The sequence below is a fragment of the Eublepharis macularius genome, chromosome 12 (assembly GCF_028583425.1).
Source record: "Eublepharis macularius isolate TG4126 chromosome 12, MPM_Emac_v1.0, whole genome shotgun sequence".
NCBI classification, from domain to species: Eukaryota; Metazoa; Chordata; class Lepidosauria; order Squamata; family Eublepharidae; genus Eublepharis; species Eublepharis macularius.
In genome coordinates, this window is record NC_072801.1 from 76,560,583 (window position 1) to 76,582,220 (window position 21,638).

A 21,638-nucleotide genomic window follows, 5' to 3' on the forward strand; every position below is an offset into this window, starting at 1 on the left:
TTCTCCAAAAGCATTCAAGAGAGTTTCAGGCAGTGCTTGATTTCTGAATAAAATAAGGGCTGGAGCTCAGGCCTGTATGGGAGCCCTGCCGTAGGCTCTAGGAGGAAGCTCCGTAACACTGTGTGGAAAGACACAGTACAGTTATTAATTGCTGGAAGAATTGTATTCTGTGTATTCTGATCTTTGGAGTTATATGGGGGTCATTTTGTAGAAAAAGAGCTGCAGGAACTCATTAGCATAACTCATTAGCATATGCCACCACCCCCCTTGCCATCACCAGAAGTGTACAAGACAGAAAGAGGCACCTTCACATGAACTAACAAAGAGAAAGTTCACCAGAGGTGTGTCATTAGCATAACTAATTTGCATATGCCACATCCCCTGGCAGCATCTATCCTGGCTGTTTTGGTCCCAATATTGGCCATTCAGGGCCAAAATTGGGCCCAAAATGGCAAAAAGGGGCTGAAAATGGCCGAAAAGGGGCCCAAAATGGTTAGGATCAGGCCGCTGCTGAGCAGAAGAGTGATCCACCACCCATCAGAGGCCTGATCCTGGCCATTTTAGGACCAATTCTGGCTGTTTGGGGCCCGATCCTGTCCATTTTGGGGCCCGAATTGGGCCCAAAATGGCTGAAAGGGACCCAAAATGGCCAGGATCGGGCCTGAAATGGCCGGGATTCAGCTGCTGCCAGATGGGGGCGTATTCCCCCAGGAAACAGTCCCAGAATGGCCGAAAATCAGGTGGGCGGGGCCACCAGGCAAGTGACCTCTTTGGAATGTGCGTTCCGACACGTTCTCCCTCGAAATGAGCCCTGGATTTATATATACGTTATTTCCCGTCTGTTTTGTTGAAGGAGGACAGGGGTGGTGCCAAATGGGTGTGACTAAAGGAGGAAGGGAAATGTTTTTAAAAACCTCTTCCTACGCTGTGGTCCCAGTTTGGATCCCCCCCTTTCAGTTCCTTTTTAACATAAGAAACCTAACCTAGGAGACCCTGACCAAGGATCTCCTCTGTCAAATGCCATTTAGATGGGTGTCAATCACCACTATATAGCGAGAACCCCTGGTGTTAGATTCTGTGCCATGCCATGTACATCGAGTGCCCATGCAGTCCACTTAGGCCCCAAGGCAAGCAAAAAATCACCCCACTATTCAGCCAGCAACCCCCACCCCTTCTCAGTATGCAGCGCTTTTTTTCGGCTGGAACATGGTGGAACGGAGTTCCGGCACCTCTTGAAAATGGTAACATGGCCAGTGGCCCCGCCCCCTGATCTCCAGACAGAGGGGAGTTTAGATCTAAACTCTGTCTGGAGATCAGGGGGCGGGGCCACCAGCTATGTGACCATTTTCGCCAAGGACGATTGAAACTTAAAAAAACTCCCCCCTTGTTCCAGCTGACCCAAAATGATATCGTGTGGTCCTGGGAGCATGCACGCACTTTGTGCACATACATGTGGTACCAGGGGTACCACCTCCTGCCAAGAGTTGCCCCCTGTACTGGCAACCCACTGAGTTCCACCACCTCTTCCCCCCCCCCTCAAAAGCCCTGCAGCTGTCCATTGTAGCAGAAGTGGTCCTGGGAGCATGCACGCACTTTGCACGTGCACATATGGTACCGGGGTACCACCTTCTGCCAAGAGTTGCCCCCTGTGCTGGCAACCCCCTTTTTCCCAGAAAAAAAGCCATACAGCTATCCATTGTAGCAGAAGAGTGCTCGTGGTGGGCAAACTGGTACCATTCAGAGGCACTCCTGCAAATTTGGAGGAAGGAAACAGAAGAGGTTGGGGAAGAAATCAGATCAGCCGCCGAGGATGTGGGCTTCCTTTTCTCCTCCACTCCATCCTCAGCAGATATTTTTTTGGTCCTTGTCTGTTCGCCTGCTGGGAGAGGATATTGTCTCCCACAGTTGACTCAGCATAGTCGGATTTTGCTGAGCAAGAAAGCCTATCCGCTCCTACTTAGCCCCTGGAGCCAGACATCAGAGATTAGGAGTTTCTCTCCTGCCTCTTCTTTCTTCCCCAGCCTTGGTCCCTCCCAAAGAAGAGTCCTGCATTGTTCATACTTGGAGGAGAGAGGCTGTAATTCACTATTCACCCCATTGTAAGAACCTTGGAGTCTTAGAATCCAGCACTCCCCACTTTGAAACAATACACCGCTACTCTGCTCCCACATCCTTTTTTTTAATCTGAGGAATCTTTCCTCCCTTCCGGTGACCTTTCTTTGCTAACTCATTACTCCCACCTCATATACCTACATCTTTTCCCCCAGGTACCAGAAGCAAGAACTTAGAGTGCATTTCCCCTCTCCAAAGAACCCAGGTGTCCAGGGTTCCGGCCACCACAAGAAGAGAAAATAAAAGGCATGGGGGAAGGGGGAAGAGGAAGTGGGAAACTTAAAAAAATGTATTTCTGGGATCAGCAAAATGTAAACGCCAGCAAAATGTAAACCACGTCTGGAGACGAACATGGAGAGATCCAAATTCCAAGGAATGGAAAAAACAAAGAGGGAGGGGGGAAAAGAAGAAGGGTTTCTTGCATCATGTAGACAAAATTATACGCTTTTGCTCCAGGTTAATAATTCCCAAAACCTGCTACACCCTGACTGTACTTATATGGGTAAGGATTCCCTAAACATGCACTTCCCAGGCTGTTTAAACACCCCGATTTTACGAAAGAGTAGGTCAGGACTGGGAAGGACATGCCATTTGTGTGATGTGGGGGCAGGGGGGAGATCTCTACTCTTGACCCATGAGTGGAACTTCATTTCTAACTTGAGATGTGCCAGAATTTTGGTGGGGTGGTGGTGAGTGCCGTCAAGTTTTAGGTTAACACAAAAGGCTCTCCCATGAGCCCAGATATTTGGGAGCAGAAGGTGGTTATGAGTCAACATGGGCACAAACCAAAAAAAATTAACAAACCAGTGGTTCATGGTTTGGTGCCAATGAGGAACCCGAACCAGCACACCGCAATGAACATTTCCCGCTGACAAACCGGTTTGAGGTTCGTGGTTCGTGGGCATCAGAACGGCCCCCATTGGACTTGGAGAGCCCATATTCCCAGGGAGTGTTTAGCAGGCTCTCCTCCAGCCAGCACCCAAGTTTGGTCAAGATTTCAATAGGGATCTTGGAGTTATACCCTCTCCAATCCGAGGCCCCCAGGAAACTCCCATTCAATACAATTAGAGCCACCAGTTGATGTTGGCCCAGTGTACAAGGGGTTGGCCATCAGAACTGCCTATCAGGGTTTGCAGGGATGAGATTGGAGTGCTCATGGCTACAGAACACCCCCCTCCCCCCCAGGTGTCTTCTCCCATGTAACCAATTGTAACCAATTTGCAGCTCCATGGTTGGAAGGAAGACCTGCCGATCAAGGAAAGCTGGGCTTCGATTCGGGTTTCCAGGGCGACAGGAGGAGTGCAGACAGTTCAGGCATTCCCCCAGCTCCGTTTCCAAGGGAATTGATGGTGCCTGACTGTCTGGCTTCACGAACTGCGGGCGAACTCAACGAACCAGCGTTCCAATGAACGCTGGTTCGTTGGCCATGGACCCTCACCAACCACCGGTTCGTGAACAGACAATCAGGCAGTTCGTGGGTTTTTTTGGTTCATAATGCAGTTCGTGCCCATGTCTAGTTATGAGGCAACAAGGGAAATGCACTCTGCACACATTCAGACGCTTTCCTGTATTTATAACAACTTGGCATATCCACTCCTAAATCTTTGGGATCACAACTTGCAAGTTCAGGCTCATATTAAACTTGCGTTCCCACACTTGTTCTTCCTTCCTTCCGTCATCCTTTTCCTTTCATGTCTGGCTTTGGATCTGCATGCATTCTCGCAAATATTTTACCAAAGGAAGTTGCGTGGAAAAGTCCACTTACTTAAATTGCTCACAACACTCTATGTCCACTCTCTTTCCCTCCCCCTCCCTCAGCGCATCCCTGGTGAATGGCAAAGACATAATCTATGAGCAATAACTAAGTAGAAATTGAGTACTAGCACTTACTGGTTAAAAAAACCCAACTTCCCAACACACACGTGTGAAGTACTGCAAACCCTAGTGTTCACGATTACCATGGTATACCCCTAGAGGCATGCATGCATGTTGATTTGGTTGGGTGGTTATCTTAATGCTGCACATGCCATTGCCATGAGATAGTACAATGGCTCTCAGCCCCTGGAATGGGGGGCTCTGGTAGCCAGCAATTGATTCTGTATTGGCTCTTAGCTACAGCCACAGTGCAGGCGATGACTTCTGTCGGGCCGGGGACGATGCCAATATATATCATGTATGAATACATGCCGGCCTGCTTCTTTCTTCAATCCAGGCATAGGTCGGCGGCATGCACATAATTTCATTTGTTTGATGTTTATACCACTTCCATTAAAAGCTTGAAGTGGTTCACATCAATTAACTGCTAATTTAAGATCATCAACTGCCCGTACACATTCCTTCAATGTCGTGGTCGCCACCCTATGGAAGGGCCTGTCTGAAGAGGTCCAGAAAGCTTCCACGTTTCCGGTTTTCTGCAAGTATGTAAAACAGAACTGTTCAAAAGGGCATTTTATAAAGGAAATAGGGCTGCATTAGAACAAAACTATTTAGGAAGATGCTTCAATCAAGAGAACGGGTACTAGTATCTACTATCCGTTGCTGTATATTTTATCTTGCTGGCCCTGCCTTGTGTTTCTACTAATGCAATAGCGTTTCTCGCATGATTCAACATGTCAGGTTTAATACTTATGCTTTGTTTCCAATTTCTGCAGTTCTAGTCCTATTACATTATTTGATGTCTCATCCTATTGGTTACGCTGATGTACACTATGTAATCTGCCTTAAGTCTCAGTGAGAAAGGTGGACTATAAATAAATAGATATGTAAATAATAAGCCCAATAAAAAGCCCACTCCCCCTTTAATGCCTGTAGGAAGATTAATACTTAATACTTAATTAGCAGAGTTTAGCAGAAATTGTGCATTGGAATTAATGAGGACATACACTCCAGTATAGCTCTGTGAGAATACTTTACTACATAAAGGATAAAAAATAGGGTTATGTTGGTAGAAAATAACAAATTGCTAACTGACTACATCTTGCTAGTAGAAGATAGTTCTAAAAATTAGAGAACAAGACTCTCATACTGACTGAGAGACAAAGAGCAATAAACCTTCAGTATATAGCTTCACTTAATTGCCCCCCCAATAAACAGGGTGTCCAATAGAAAATCCTAATTCTACTTTGTTAAGACTAGTGACTCCCCTTTCCTTGGCGGGGAATCCTTACTGGAGGTCTAAGTGGTTACATGCAAACAAGTTTACTAGCTAAGTAACACAAGCAATTTAACTCTTCCATGACTGAAACAAAAACGCTTGCTAAATCCCAACAATGATTTTATTCTACCTCCTTCAGATATCTGAACAGAACTAGGCTGTTGCTGCTAAAGCAATACAGTGACACCTTAAGAACATCAGATTTATAATGGCATAAACTTCCATGGATTGCAGCCCACTTCTGATGCATGAGGCGTGTCCTTAGTTGGCAGATATACGTACACATACACACACTCATTGCCAGCTGGGACACACTGCCCGCTTCTGATGAAGCTGGCTTTAATCCAGGAAAGTTTATGCGATCGTTATCGTTAGTATGATTAACAATGCCATCAATGGTGCTTTATAAAATACAAAGGGAGCGTTTCTTGTCCCTTCCTGTGCAGCTGAGGGTTAAGGAAGCAGCCAAGCCCCTGTGGCACATGCGTACCCTTCTTTGTCCCCAAAATAGAAACCTCTCTCCCCCCAAAATTGAGCATTTCCCCCCCAAGGAACATATCAAGGAAATAAAAATACCAAACTGATTTAATTTATTTATCTTTCTTTATCTCCCACCTTTGGCCTCAATGGGGACCCTCATGGCTTACATCATTCTCTTCTCCATTTTATCCCCACAACAACCCAGTGAGGTAGGTTAGGCTGAGTTTGGCCCAAGGTCATTCCGCAAACTCCCACAGCAGAGTGGGGATTTGAACCTGGGGCTCCAGATCCTAGTTCAACACTCTTACCATCACACAACACCAGTTCATGGTGACTTGGTCCCCAATTAGTGGTATTATAGAGGAAGAGGCCTGTGCGAATTGTATAAACTTTTGGCCAGAAGCAGGGGTCATTTTGTAGAAAAAGAGCTGCAGGAACTCATTAGCATAACTCATTAGCATATGCCACGCCCCTTGACACCACCAGAAGTGAGTTATTAGCATAACTGATTTGCATATGCCGCACCCCCTGACATCACCTATCCTGGCTGTTTTGGACCCAATCCTGGCCATTCAGGGCCAAAATTGGGCCCAAAATGGCAAAAAGGGGCTGAAAATGGCCCCAAAATGGTGAGAATTGGGCTGCTGCTGAGTGGGAGAGTGATCCACCACCTGTAAGAGGCCCGATCCTGGCCATTTTGGGACCAATCCTAGCCATTTTGGGACCAATCCAGGCCAAAATGGGCCCAAAACGGCCCAAAATGAGGTGGGCAGGGCCACCTGACATGTGACCTCTTTGGAGAACTACCAGAACTGCGTTCCTGCGCGTTCCCCCTCAAAATGAGCCCTGGCTCCCTCCCTTTTCTGTCTCCGGGGTGCCTGTGGAGTTCATGTAGCTGGAAAAAACCAGTCCCACACAGTTCAATGGAGTCGGGTTGCCAACCTCCAGACAGGGCCTGGAGATCTCCCAGAATTACAAATGCTCTCCAGGCTACAGAGATCAGGTCCCCCGGAGAAGGTCACAGCTTTCGGAGGAGGAACTCTATGGCACTGTGCCCTTCCGGGGATCCTCCCCTCCCCAAATCCCATTCTCCACTCCAAAATTTCCAGGAATTTCCTTACTCCGAGCGGGCAGGCCTGGTGGGGTTGCCTACCTCCCTGTGGGGCCTGGAGCTCTCCTGCAATAACCGCAGATCTCCAGCGTGCAGAGGTCAGTTCCCCTGGAGGAAACGGGTGTTTCTTTGTTGGGGGGGGGAGGGCTCTATGGCATTGTCTCCTGCTGAGCTCCCTCCCCAAACCCCACCCTCCCCAGGTCTCCAGGCATCTCCCAATCCGGAGCTGGCAACCCTTCCACCGAGGGAGGGAGCGAGGCGAGGCCGCTGCAGCCCGGCCAGGCCTGAGCAAGCAGATTTGCAGTTGGAGGCCTGCCGGCGGCTTCCTCGCCCTCGCTTGCAGCGCGGGGCCGGAGCCAGTAGGTGGCCCCAGCAGCGGCCAATGGGGCGCGCTCCGCGGGGGAGACAGAAGCAAAGCAGCCCTTCTTAAAAGGCTAGGCCCGAAACTAGAAGGGGGTGGGTGGGAAAGGTGCCACCCCAGCCGTCCCCCGGAGCCGATTAGGTGGCGACTTCTAGGTGCGAACGGGGTTGGCAACTCCAGATCTGGGAATCTGGCGGGAAGGGCCTCGCCTGCGGAGGAGAGTGCCGCAGGGGCGTCATTGCACAGACCACCACCCCCTCTCTCCAAAGCAGCCATTTGTGAACTGATCTCCGCAGCCTGGAGTGCAGTTGCAGTTCCGGGAAGTCTCCAGGCCCCACCTGGAGGTTGGCAACGCCCGCGGAGAAGCGTCCTCGGGCGCCGGGCCCGGGCCGGAAAGGGTTACGCGCGGAGGGAGGCCGGCCGAGCGAAGCGCGCAGGAACGAGGAACGGGCAGGTAGGAGGAAGCGGCTCCCCCCACCGGCCGCGAAAGTTGCAAAGGCAGGAAGCGGAGGAAGAAAACAAAGTTGCCCAGCCGGGAGGAAGAGGCGCCGCGGAGGCCAGGCCAGGCAGGGCGTCAGACCCGGCCGGGCGCGGAGGCGAGGCGCGGAGCGGCGCTTGCAAGCGCGGGGCGATCCGAAGACGGACGGGGAGGCAGGAGGCGGACAGGCCCCGGGCGCGCCCCCCCCCATCCCTCCTTCCCTAGGGGGCAGCCTCCCTCCGGGCGTCGAAGACCGGCCGGGATCGCCTGCCCTGACCCCGGGAAGCCGACGATGGAGCCGCACGTCGGCGCCTCCCAACCTCCGACGGCAGGCCCCGGCCGCGGGGGCCCCCCGACCCCGCTGTTGATGCCTTCGGGGGCGGCCCGAACTTTGCTCCTCGGACTCCTCTGGGGTAAGAGAGGGAAAGGTTGGTTGCCAACCTCCAGGTGGGAGGGGGTTGGCGATCTCCCGGAATTGCAGCTGATCTCCAGGCCTCAGAGATCAGTTCCCTTTGGGGGGGGGAGCTCGAGATGGGCAGTCTCGAGCTCCCCCGAGCAGTAGAAAAGAGCAAGAGTCCAGTAGCACCTCGAAGACTAACAACATTTGCGGTAGGGTAGGAGCTTCTGTGACTCACAGCTCATTTCTTCAGATATCTGTGACTCAGAAAAGCTCACACGTTACAGCAAATTTTGTTAGTCTTGTGGGTGCTACTGGACTCTTGCTCTTTTCTCTTGGGGGAAAAGGTTGCTTTGGAAGGTGGGCCGTATGGCATAATACCCTATTGGGGCACCTTTTCTCCCCAGACCCTGCCCACCTCTCCCAAAATCTCTAGGAATTTCCCACCCGAAGCTGGTAACCCTAAAGGGCGTGGGCTCGCTCAGGCTGCCCCCATGAACCTGAGTCTTGTCTGAGATGATGTGTGGAATGGGCTCTGAACACTTACGAGGAGTGACATTTTGCCCCTTAGGGGCACCCAGCAGAGTGCGGTGAGAGGCGGCCAGCTGAGATTCAGCTCCCGGCATCTCAAGATCAGGGAGCAGGTGATGGGAAAGACCTGCACCTGAGACCCTGGAGAGGCACTGCCAGGCAGAGTAGGCAAGACTACTCTTGGCTGCATATGCTCGTTGCTGGCATTGCACACTTGTTCGCACAGCAAAGTCCAGTTACAAATGACCGCTATGCCGTGGCAGTAGGGCAGTATTTTATTTATTTATTTACATTAATTATAGTCCACCTTCCTTACTGAGACTCAAGGCGGATTATGCAGTGTAAGTCAATACAGTCATCGGCTGGGACATTCAATAAGCAGTACGATAGGGTGAGGATAACGGAGATTTGGAAACAAGCTGAGAGCTGATACAGAGCTGGAAAAAAATGCTGAAACGGGTCATAAGACGACTGATATGACATATCAAACAATGTGGAACTATCCCTAGTAACAGCGTACTTGCAGCAACAGGCAATACACAGAAGTATACTGTATTTCTCTGACCCTTTTCCTTATTACCTATGTAAGAAGGCTCTCCAGAATAATTCAGTTTTGCATAGTTTGCGGGAAGCCAGGAGAGAGGGAGCTTTTCTGACCCCTTCAGACATACCCTTCCATTCTTTGATAGACAAGCGGTCTGACTAAGTATAAGCCTGTTTTGTGTATTTGACCAGTGGCTGTACTTCAACAAAAATGCTTCCTAAAGAGGCCTTGCCCTGAAACAGAAACTGACGAAGGGAATTTTGACTCTCGAAAGCTCATACTCTGGAGATCTAGTTAGTCTTTAAGGTACTGCTGGACCCAAATCTTGCTCTTCCGGTACAGACAAACATGGCTGCCCGCCTGAAACTGCTGGATTAGTTACAGATCTGATTTGTCTTGAATTTGGTTGACTTTCTCGCTACAGAAAAGTGCTCCCAGACCGAACTGATTTAATTCAACACTTTTGGGAGTGTTCAGGAGGCCTTACAGGTATACTGTCAAGAAAGTGTTGTGTTCTTTTGTTGCGTACCTCCAGGCACTGCGTAGAAAGATGAGTGACTCACAGCTTGCCGTTTATAACCTTACAGCCCCACTGTTTAAAAAAACTTCCTTGTTGTTGGAACCCACATGTGTCTGTATCTGCCAACCGAGGGTAGAACTTCATGCACCTGATAAAATGGGCTCTAGTCCAGGAAAAGTTATAATGCATTACACTTTAACGTGGCGCATGACTCTTGACTGCTGTTGACTGCAGTAGGTTAATACATGAATTTGATTCTCTCTGCTTTCCATTCCTCAGGTGCCATTCCAACTGTGGAAAGTAGCCCCTCCTACATGGGTGAGTAGGGAGCTGGGTGAGTAGCGAGTTTTAAGGGATAGGGCAGTGCAGACAAGGAGGATGTGGCAGAGTGGCTGCAAGATATTCTGGAATGATCATAGATCATATCCCTGTCTAGTGGATAGAAAGGAACATTTGAGATACGTTATGGGGGTGCAAAAATCTGGGAATTGGGAGGGGGCAAGGATGGAAGGGAGGGACTCACTATTTTCTCTTCCTCTTCACAGGTGTCTGTCAGGGCTACCCTGACATCCGGAGGGAATTCCCAGGCCAAATCCGTAGCCCTTCTCTGCAGGGCATGCCATATAGCAGTTGCAGCTGGGTGATTCTTGGTGAGCCCGAGGATATCATCTCTATCAGGTGAGAAAGCAAGCACACATATACATGCTTGATCATCCGGATCAGGCATAAAACCTAGAGCCAACAGCCGGGGTCCCAGTAGAGCAAAGACTCCATCTCTGTCCCTGCACCTCCTTGCTTGCTCTCTGGGCCGTGTTTCCCTCAGGAGATGGTCCCCTGGCAAGTATTTTTGCAGAGAATGGCTCGGGGGAATTTCAACCCTCACTGATTATTCTGAATCCCCCTTCCCCTGGAGCCTATTAGAGAAATAAAATCTGACACGTGCGCACTCTTCTTTGTCTCTCTGTTTTCGACAGGTTCCAGCGCTTCCGCCTCATCTGTGGCTCGGAGGTGCTGACGATTCATTCATCTTCTCAGCCAACCAAGAAATTCTGCGGCTACAACAGTCCGGAGCCCCTCCAGATAAAGGGGGGCAACGTGACCCTGAGTTACAGCTGGAAGTTCGTGGCGGGAGATGGGTTTCTGTTGAAATATGAGAGAGGTATGGGGTCAGTACTGTCTGTGGCTGTAATGTCCCAAATGCAAAATTTCTCTGGCCATGGAAATGTTCCCTCACCAGCCATTAATTCAGCTTTCTTTTCTCCGTTTAACCACCTATATATCCGGTCTGTTTCTCCTCCTCCATCAGCCCATCGAGCTAGTCTACCTTCGTTCAGCCGCTCACCCAGTTTTCCTGGGCCGTTATTTCCTCCAAAGTCCATCCTGGAGGGAAGTGCCTTTCATATCTGTGTGGGAGGAAGGCTATTTAAGACATTCATATACCACACATGGAGCTCTTAAAGGATGGATTGAGATCATGGCTGTATCATTTTGGCGGTGCTGCTGCATCTGATGTTCTCAGGCCATTTATGGGGTCCAGAGTGAAGAAAGATATATATGTGTCAACAGTTCGATTCCACTTGGAACGCAAGATCAGGCAGAGCAGAAGCAAAATTGACATTTGTGGAGCTAAAATGTTAAACTACACTTAGAATCCTAGAATCATATGGTTGGAAGGGAACTCTAGGGTCATCTAGCCCAACCCCCTGCACAATGCAGGAAATTCACAACTACCCTCCCCCTGACTGCCCTGGTGACCCCTGCTCCATGCCCAGAAGGTGGCAAAACACCTCCAGGATCCCTAACCAAACTGGCCTCTGGAAAATTGCTACCTGACCCCAAGGTGGCGATCGGCGTTACTCTGGGCATGTAAGAAGGGCCACGAGAACTAAGCACTGATGTAACCCATTCTCCTCTCCCCCTGCTGATCACCTGCAGGTCTAGTTCTCAGTACAGATAATAAATGTAATCCGCCCCAATAAAGCAACTCACATAGGTTTAAATGAAGCTGGTTGGCATCCATAGAGTGAAATAGTTTGAGCTTTAGATATCGGGTGTGTACGAAACCACTTCAGCCCTTAGCTCTTAATGCAGTAATAAAGAACCTTCTGGTCACATGGGAAACTCCACAAAATTAGGGGAACGCTTCAAGCTGTGAACAGTGAGCAGCTCTTCTGGGGTGCCAGGCAAGAGGACTGGTTTCTCAGCTGCAGTGGGAGGTGGTTCACCACCCTGGGGACCACCACCATTAAAGTCCCGCTTCTTGTGGAAGGTGGTCCTATTGCACTGACTAACTGAAGTTCTGTTCACTCTCCCTAGAATAGCAAAGTAGGGGGCCTTGGAGGTACCATTGGCATCAAGAGGGTGCAGAATCTCTTATATGTAGTGGCTGGTTAAGAGGTGGTTGCTCACCTCTTTCTCCCCTCCCCTCCATACTTCCTTTCTCTCGCTCAGAACGGACTTTTTCCAAGCCAAGGATCACCACGTCTTGCGGCCAGGGGAACAGGTGCCCGAGTACATCCTCCAGCTCCGTACCAGTGGATCAGGCCACCGGGTGGGGACAAGCAACCACCAAGGGGATGCGTTGGCCGCCCTGGCTGGATCAGCTGACTCGAGGAGCAGCCTCGGAAATCTTGGAGCAGCCGCAAAGGAATTCATCATTTAGGCTTAGGGGAGGTAATTATTTGGAGGTGTTGCAATCGAAACAGAAAACCTGAATGGGTTTGATCAAGTGGCAGCCCTGCATTTTCACAGTCCTGAACAGCTGGGTGTTAATCTGCAAGCTTGACTTCTTCGTTACTTTCCCTTGACTTCAGATCTTTTGTGAATGATAAACGGCACCGGTCCCCAAACCAATTGTGCCATTGATCGCTGTCTTTTGCTGCCTTGCTTCCACCAGTGACTGAGGAGGGGACGTGGCTCAGTGGGAGAGCTCAACGGGAGGTGTCGGGTTCAGTCCCTGACATTTTCAGTTAAAAGGATCAGATAGCAGGTGATCTAAAGGATTTCTGCCTGAGACCCTGCAGACCCACTGCCCGTCTGAGTAGACAACGCTGACTTTAACGCACCAGTGGTCCAATTTCGTATAAGGTAGTTGTGACTGATCCATAAACGAGCCTGACCGGTTTTCATGAAACTCTTACATTTGCTCTGCCTTTGGTTAGAGACTTTATCCAAGCTTTTTTAGAAATCCAAAAGCATAGTATTTAGTATCCTTTGAGCCTGATTTCATCAGATCTCAAAAGCTAAGCAAAGTCAACCCTGGTTAGTAATTGAATGGGAGACATCCAGTGAAGACCAAGGTTGCAGGCAAGCAATGACAAACCACCTCTGTTAGTGTCTTGCCAAGGAAACCCTGCCAGGGGTCACGACTAGTCAGCTATGACTTCAGGGCACCACATAATGTTTAGCAGCGGCTACCCCCATCTACCTGTTTGCTGATGCTACTGAAGAACATCAAATGGTTGGTGAAGCCACACTTCCCTTTGCAAGCAGAGCTTTCCTCAGCAGGGCTTGTTTTTCCATAAGTTTAATCATTCTCATTTTAATAATGTTTTCTGCCAATTCTCACCTTCTTCTCATTTTCTTTCTTTTTCTCCATTTTATGGTCTCTCCCCTCTCTTCTCACCCCACCCCCAATCAAAATTTGGCTGTGACCTCCCTGAGATACAGTCTTGGAGACTGGCTTGCTTTTGTTGGTCGGTAAAGTGCCATATAGAAATAAAATTGTTTAAAGTCTAATTCTGCCAATCCCAACAAGTAAATTATGAAGCTGCCTTTATTTTGAGTCAGACACATCAGTCCTTCTGTCTCCGTGTTGTCTACTCGGGCTGGCAATGGCCCTCTAAGATCTAATGCAGAGAAGGGTCCCTCCAGGCACCTGCTATCAAGAGATCCTGCAAATGGCGATGCCAGGAACTGCACCCACAATATTCCATGGGCACAATACATCCTCTGCCACCGGACCATGGCGCCCCTCTAGGCATGTCCTTTCTTTCACCCATCTGAAAAGAGCAAGAGTCCAGTAGCACCTATAAGACTAACAAAATTTGTGGTAGGATATAAGCTTTCGTGAGTCACAGCTCACTTCTTCAGAAGCATCTAGCATCTGAAGAAGTGAGCTGTGGCTCATGAAAGCTCTTACCCTTCCACAAATTTTGTTAGTCTTATAGGTGCTACTGGACTCGCTCTTTTCTTCTGCTACAAACTGACTAACACGGCTACCCATTGTCCGGGGTCTGAGCCCCAGCCCCCAGACTTGACAAGAGGGAACAGCAGGTCAACCGGGCTGATGGGCAAACAGAGGGGGCAGCCAGCAGCCAGCAGGTCAACTGGTCAGCCAGCTGACAGCAGGTCAACCGGTCAGCCAGCAGACAGTAGGTCAACTGGTCTGACTGGCAAGCAGAGGGGGCAGCTGGGGGACAGCAGGTCATCCCCTCCCACGGGCAAATGGAGCCAGAACCTGCCGGCGCCAGGGGCAAGGGGCAAAGGCCCAGGGCCTCAGGAGTCAGGGGGAGACAGAGAGAAGCCAGCAAGTCCCACTCCCCTGGGGAAGGAAAGGGGACTAAGCAAGGCAGAAGGGGGCAAGGGCAGAGGGATTGGGGGCCCAGCAGTCACCCACCCAAAGACCTTACCTAAGGAGGAGAAGCAGCAGCAGCCCCAACAGCCCAAAGTCACGCCCCAGCTAGAAAATAGTAGCCTGGCCCAGGAGTTGCCAAAAGCCAAGCCACTCCAGGTGGGGCTATTGGAGGCACTCTGCAGGAAGCCCTGGGCAACAAGCCAAGGAGCCGCAGCTGGACCCACCTTCAGCCATCAGCTCAGCCAGGGAGGCCGAGCTGCTAGCCAGGGGACTGCAGCTGGACAGGCCTTCAGCAATCAGCCAAGGCAGGGAGGCTGGGCAGCCAGGGAACAAGGCACAGCTGCTGCTGGTCAGTGGGACCAGATCAGCTACCCCAGCTGCAACTGCTTGGTGCAGCCCAAGACCGGGCTGGAAGAGGGGTGGGACAGTAGAAGGAAGCCCTATAAAAGCTGGCTGGGAAGAGCCCTGGGGTGGTGGAGGTGAGTAAGGAGTGATAATGTGGAGTGAGAGCGGTGCAATGCAAGAGTGGAGGTTTGGAGGAGAGTTCTGGAAGGAGGGGATGAAGAAGGACACGGGGCAAGCAGGCCAGGTTGAGCAGGCCAGCGAGTGGACTGAGAGGGAGTCTGGGTGAGGTATACCGCCCCTCCTTTCACAGAGCAGGGTCCTGCAGCATCCCTGGCCCCCCTATGACGTCAGGAGCAGACCGCCCAGTGCCACGCCCAGTGGCAACGGCGGCAAGCCCTGACACCCATCTTGATCTATCTCCTGAGAAGGGAGGGTAGAATTCACAGAATGTGGAAGTAGTTGTGTTTTGGTTAAAGGGGAAGATAGGAAACAGAAGGAAAGAGCAAATAGACCTGTTCAAATCCCTTAGAGCATAAATATCCTTGAGGGGGAAACTTGGGAAGAAAGCGGGAGGCGGAATTCCCAGTTACTTATCTTTTTTTCCCCTAACCAGTTTCTAACAGGTCCCCTAGTTGTGAATAATCTTCCCAGTTTTGTGCTTCTGCATATTCTTCGGTTATTTTACTCTACTTTCTATACTCTTTTCTCTTTCTCTCCTACAGAATTTAAACCCCCAGCATGCAACCTCACTCTGGACAACTTCTATGGGGTAATTTTTTCACCAGCCTTTGCCCCAGACTCGCACCCAGGTGCTGCACATTGCCAGTGGGCCCTTGATGCCCACGACAGCCGCCCACTAAGCATCCGCTTTACCATCATCGATTTGGACATCAGGGACTCTCTGCACGTGTATGAGGGAGTGCCTGGCAGCACACCTCACCCTCGCTTGCTGCGCAACTTGGATTATACCAGCAACGGCAAAGTTGTTTCTGTCGACTCGCCATCCAGCCGTGCATGGGTCCTCTACCAGGCTGTACCGGGAAGAATGCGCCTCGGGTTCAATGCTACCTACCATGTGCGAGGTTACTGTGTACCGTGGGATTTTCCCTGTGGCGGCGGAGATGGCGAAGGTGCCAGTTGCTACAGCGCTGCTGAGCACTGCGATGGCATCTGGGACTGTGCCAATGGCGCTGACGAAGATGGCTGCAGTGGCTGTCCGCATGGGCAGTTCGCTTGTGGAGGGCGAGGCATCGGCGGGGCTGCCTGCTATGGACCTGCTGACCGCTGCAATTACCAAACCTTCTGTGCAGATGCTGCAGACGAGCGTCACTGTCACACCTGTCAGCCAGGCAACTTCCGGTGTCGGGATGGGCGCTGCATCTATGAGAGCTGGGTGTGCGACGGGCAGCCCGACTGCACCGACGCCTCCGACGAGGCCGACTGTGCATATGTCCTTCCGCGCAAAGTGGTGACAGCAGCTGTTATCGGCAGCCTAGTATGCGGCCTGCTGCTGGTGATTGCCCTAGGCTGTACGTGCCGCCTCTATGCTCTCCGTAGCCACGAGTTTGGGTGAGTAGAGCTGTAAGGATAGCCAGTTTGGTGCTGTTGTTAAGAGCAGCAGGACTCTAATCTGGAGAACCGGGTTTGATTCCCCACTCCTCCACTTGAAGCCAGCTGGGTGACCTTGGGTCAGTCACAGCTCACTCAGAGCTCTTTCAGCCCCATGCACCTCACAGGGTGATTGTCGTATGACAACAACAACACATTTTGTAAACTGCTTTGAGTGTGGCATTAAGTTTTCCTGAAGGGCAGCATAAAAATTGAACATTATATTAAGGGGCAGGGCCTGGGCCTAAGAGACACAGGGTGGTTGACAACAAAGGGAATGAGATGTTTGAGAGAGGGAGGAACTGGGACAGGTAGGTAGGAAAGGTAAATGTGCGCAGGTGCTGCCAGAAAGAGCAACGTCATGGACCCAAAGCAGAGAGATTTAATTTATTATATTTATATTCCGCCCTCCCCGCTTTCGCAGGCTCAGGGCGGATAACATACAAACATCACCCAACTATTAAAAACATTTAAAAGCATTAAATATTACAGTTCATACTGCATAGTAGTACATACATGCCTCTGTGTTTGCATAGGGGCGATGGTTTAACCCTCCCCCCTCCACGGGGGGGGGCACCACCCGGTGTCAACCATATGCCCGGCGGAATAGCTCTGTCTTACAGGCCCGGCAAAATGCAAGCCAATCTTGCCGGGCCCTTGTCTCGCAAGACAGAGCATTCCACCAGGCCGGGGCCAGGACTGAAAAGGCCCTGGTCGACACCAGGCGGGCCTCCCTAGGGCCAGGGACACTTAAAAGATGTTTTCCACCAGAGCGGAGAGTCCTCTGGGGCTCATAAGGTGAGAGGAACAAAGGTAGAAGGGGAGGCCTCCTGAGTGCAGCTATTGGAGCTCAAAATTGTCAAGCAAAGTAGGGGAATGGGGAAAGAAAGGAGCATGCTAAAAGAAACAAAGATGGCTGCTTTGGGCTGTTTAGGAAGGGACAACAGCTGGGGACTGTGATTCTTATTTTTACCCCTTTCCTTTCACAGCATCTTGGCCCCCATGTCCCGGATGGAAGCCCAGATGATCCATCGCCAAGCTCCCCCTTCCTACGGGCAACTCATCGCTCGTGGTGTCATCCCTCCAGTCGATGGCTTCCCTACTGAACATCCCAGTCAGGTGAGATGGCCTTGTTCTCTGCCTCACTTTTTCCCACAGGCCCTCAAGGGTAGGCTTCGTCTAGCACTTAGCCATCTCTGTTATCGGTTTTCTTCGCTTTTTTCTCTTTGGTCCCTCAGACACAGAGCAGGTTTCTCGCTTTCCCTCGCTTTTTTCTTTTTGGTCCCTCAGACACAGAGCAGGTTTCTCTCCCTATATATCCATCTCAGGTGCCCCCAGTTCTGATTTGAGGGAAGATTCCTTTCATAAAACAGTCTTCCAACTTGCCTAAGAGGCCCATTATGCCAGCAACATGGCTGCCATGTCGATTCCTAGGCACGTAGAACCTTTTGTTTAGCAGATAAACGCCCGTATGGTTTAAGTCTGTTATAACCACACCTGGTATCAAGCCCCAGTTTATTCAGAGAAGGCAGAGGCCCCGAGCTGTGAGGAGCAGCCAGCAGCACAAAAATACATTCAAAGCTTGCTTGAGTGCTCCTGAACGTTACCCAGTCAGTCATCTTACTGAAGGCCTGTGAATTTTGCCAGTCTTGGTGCCTGTCTTATCATTTGGATCCTCATACTCTGGGCAGTTCATTGGCCTGCTACACTCTTGTAGGGGCATGTTTCCTACAACAGTAATATTTAAAAAATGTGCATCCCTCTTTTCTGACATACGCTCGATAAAATATTGCTTCATTTCATTCTTTTATGTAGTCGGTTTCAGAATTTCTTTGCATTGTAAACCTATCCATGTTTAGAGGCCGCGCATCAAAGTTACCATGGGCTATAGACTTGGATCCTGTGAACGAGTTCTACAAGTGCTAGATAGTGCGTTTCACTGCAAAGCATTCCTCTTCTGCTAGGACTTCTGTTTGTTCCAGGGGCTCACTGGAAATCGTTGATCTTGCGCCTCTAGCATAGAGGAAGCACACTCGACAGGAGAGGTTCATAAGATCCAAGCCATAGTCCTGTTGAACTTAAGAGCAGGAAGATCTCCATTTCAACACCCTCACAAAACTACAACTCCCAGGATTCCCTGGATGAAGCCGTTGAAAATTTGAAACAAGTCTGAATCTGGTTTATGTCTCAGCTCATTTCTTTCTCTCTTGTTTCAGAACTCAATGCTGGGGAATTTGCGGTCTCTGCTGCATCTCTTGCGCCGTGACCCAGCTGCTGCCGCTGCTGCCAACGGGAGCCGCCAACCACATCGCAGTCGTTTCCAGCGCCGTTTGGTGAGGCGCATGCGCCGGTGGGGACTGCTCCCTCGGCCCGTTCCATCTTCCTCTGCTGCAACGACCATAACAGCTGCCGCCGCCACATCATCTTTGCATTCCGTTCCTGATATCCTGCCTGAGTCGGTTTCGGGGGAAGAAAATACAACTTCTGTCCCACGTGAAGAGCAAGCCCCGCCTCTTCCTCAGAAAGTCCCACCGACTCCGGCGCCTTTGCCAGAGCCTTGTGCCCCTCCTCCTCATCCCACTCCACGGCTCTCAGGAATGATGCAAACTCTCCGTGTGCGGCTTTTCCCCTCTGCACCACCGTGCTCCGTAGAGGCAAGTGACACCCTCAGTGTGCCCCCCTCCCCTGAGGATGACGATGATGTGTTGCTAGTGCCTCTTACTGAGCCACGGCTCCAGAATACAGTCGAGGTGTGGGACGATGAGCCCCTTCTGACCTGACACCCCCACCCGTTCACCCTTCAGGGTCAAGCTGATCCTCTGTCTCCAACACTGGACATTGCCTTTAAGAACTTCACAGACAGTTACCTGTGCTAAGCAACAACTGCCCCGGGGCTTTTCCAGCTGTCCCACCTCTAGCATTTGCCTCCAGCCACTTTCTTTAAGCGAGACAAATTTATAGTGAATGAAATAGGAGCAAAATAATTGACTGGCAGTTAACGTAAATGTTCTTAAAGGTTCTATTTTTTGCTCTTGGCACTTGAACAAGAGTGCCAATTGTTGCCACCTCGTTCTGGCTTATTGGAGGATGTTGAATATGGGCGTAATATTTGTGTGCCAGTTAAATAAGGTTTCTGAAAGGGAATGTTGGTCATTTGGGATTAGTGTTCTTTGTTACAAGCCGTGAGAAGAGTGTTCTCGGTCCACCCGATCATCTTGACATTTGTTCATCTTTTCATAGCTGTGAGCAACAGGCTGTGGTTCAGCTGGCACTGAAATACGGCTTTTTATGGAGAACAGTAGAAGTACATGCACTTGACATTTTAAAAAATGTTCTTAGAAAGTGAGGAGGTGGGAATGGAAAATAAATATGTTCTGCAGGGAGACACTACAATATTCCTCTGCCGAAAAGGGAAGGAAGAAAAGATGCTTGTTTAGCAATCGATAGTGGCTCTTAAAGGCAATGACTGTATTGGCTGAGCCCCAAAAGTTGTTCTTGAACGACGCACTATAGAAAAGCCCACACTATAGAAAAGCAAAAAAAAAAAATCTTCAGCAAGAAAATTATTTTTTCTGAAGTTCTAAGAAGGTAACAAAGCTAAAAATATTTAAAGTGTTTGACTCCCCTGGAAATCTTTTTTGTGGAAGTCAGAAAAAAATGTTTTATGACAAAGAGATAAGATGGAAAATATTTTGATCTTTTATGGATGTTTTGTAAGTAAATTATTTTTAAAAAACTCGAGAAGTGAAAAGAATTTTGCACAAGAACTTGGAGTAACCAATCAACTGTAAATAAGGAAAATTTTGTATGAAGGATTAAAAGTAATTTAGTAGTGATCGTTGCAGATTATTTCAGTTACACTGACAAAAAGAAGGAAAATGAATATGCACAATGAACTTGATTCAGCATAAAATATTTATATGATTTTAAAAGATGAGGATTATCTCTGCTTTGGAAAGATTATTTCTAAAATAGGATGAGGTTATTGCTTCATTCAAGCTAGTAAGTATAAAAATGGTTTTTCTAAATGTTATTTTAGAATTTTCATTGTGTTTGATTTAAAAAAACTAAGGGCGATGGATATATTTTATGATTATTTCTTAGATGGGTGTTTTTCATCGTGAGCATAAAATCTGTATTGAATCTCAGCCTGAACAGGTCTTCTTTCAAAAAGAACCCACAATTAAGCCCTATCTAAGGTATTTAGAAAAGAAAATTGTAGGTTTCTGCTGTGATACCTCTTTGTAAAAGATAATAGCAAGACTGACCTATGAAAATAGTGTTGATAACCAGTTTTGTTTGTAAAAGAAACATATTTATGCTCACATTTTTTTGTCTGAAACGCAAGACGTAATTCTGTTTGCAGATTCATTGTTGAAATAGTTCTATTGAAGCATCATGAAAAACTGTCCAAGCCTCTGTTGAGACACCAAATACTTTTCTAGTTAGACAGGTGAGAAATATACACTGGACCTGCTAATTCCTACGCCCTGTCCAAAATGCTTGCTGCACGGCAAATTACTGGGGTGCATGGCAAAACGGCCTTTTTAAAGGACCGGTTTTATCCTTGCCTCGAAGCTCTGTTCGAAACTGCGGCTGGATTCAGGGGCTGCCCTTGCAGATCCACCCTGAAAACCTTCCTCCAGTAAAATAAAAGAGGAGGGCCCAATCCACCAAAGTCTCCTGCTCAAGTGTCTTAGAAATGAATCCCTGGTGGTGTGCAAGCCAATATTTTTATATATAAATTTCTTGCTGAGATTCTACAAAAATTGGTAATGACGCTTAACGAGTTCGTTTTTCTGCTGTTCTGTCCCCCTGCCAACCCCCCAGGTTTAAGTATGAATAACAGTAATAGCATTGAGTTAGATGAGCAAATATTTGCACTGTCTGTTGTCTTCGAGCTGTGAGTACTAACCGGTGCTGTTCTGTTTGTTATTCCACCTTCTGTTGCCTTTAAAATTTTTTGCTAAGAATTAAAAAAAATGAGGAAAAACAATAAATGGGTAGACTTTTTCCCTCTTCTTTCTGTTACGCAAGTAAATCCACTGAGTTGAATAAGAAGACCTGCCTTTTAAGTGCAAGCATCAGATAGTGGAATTGGGGAAACTTAGCTTCAGCTCCTATAGACTCGTGTCTGTGATGGAAAGGCCAGGTCAAAGTATTTTGGCATCCCAAGCGAGGTATGTCCCTTGCTGCCTTCTGTGCATCAGCAGAGGTCTCGGCGGCAGTGATGGCTGAAATAAGCCTGCAATGATGTGTATGCTGCCAACGTGATTAATTATCCAGAGGTAAGGCCCTCTTAAGAATGTAAGATCAGCCCTGCTGCATCGGACCAGCGGTCCAGCTTCTCCAACACCCTGTCTTATACAGTGGCCAACGGGTCATTATGGAGTGCCAACAAAAAAGTATAGCAGCCAAGGC

General features: G+C 49.2%; 1 protein-coding gene across 1 annotated transcript; it reads left to right on the top strand.

Moving 5' to 3' along the window:
- Positions 1-7,258: 7,258 nt before the first annotated feature.
- On the top strand, positions 7,259-20,053 carry LRP10 (LDL receptor related protein 10). Its single transcript, XM_054993471.1, has 8 exons — positions 7,259-8,109; positions 9,968-10,006; positions 10,234-10,366; positions 10,663-10,847; positions 12,140-12,361; positions 15,332-16,178; positions 17,207-17,336; positions 18,434-20,053. Exons 1-8 carry the CDS (start codon positions 7,989-7,991, stop codon positions 18,995-18,997), a joined length of 2,241 nt encoding a protein of 746 aa, XP_054849446.1. The 5' UTR covers positions 7,259-7,988; the 3' UTR covers positions 18,998-20,053.
- Positions 20,054-21,638: the final 1,585 nt, after the last annotated feature.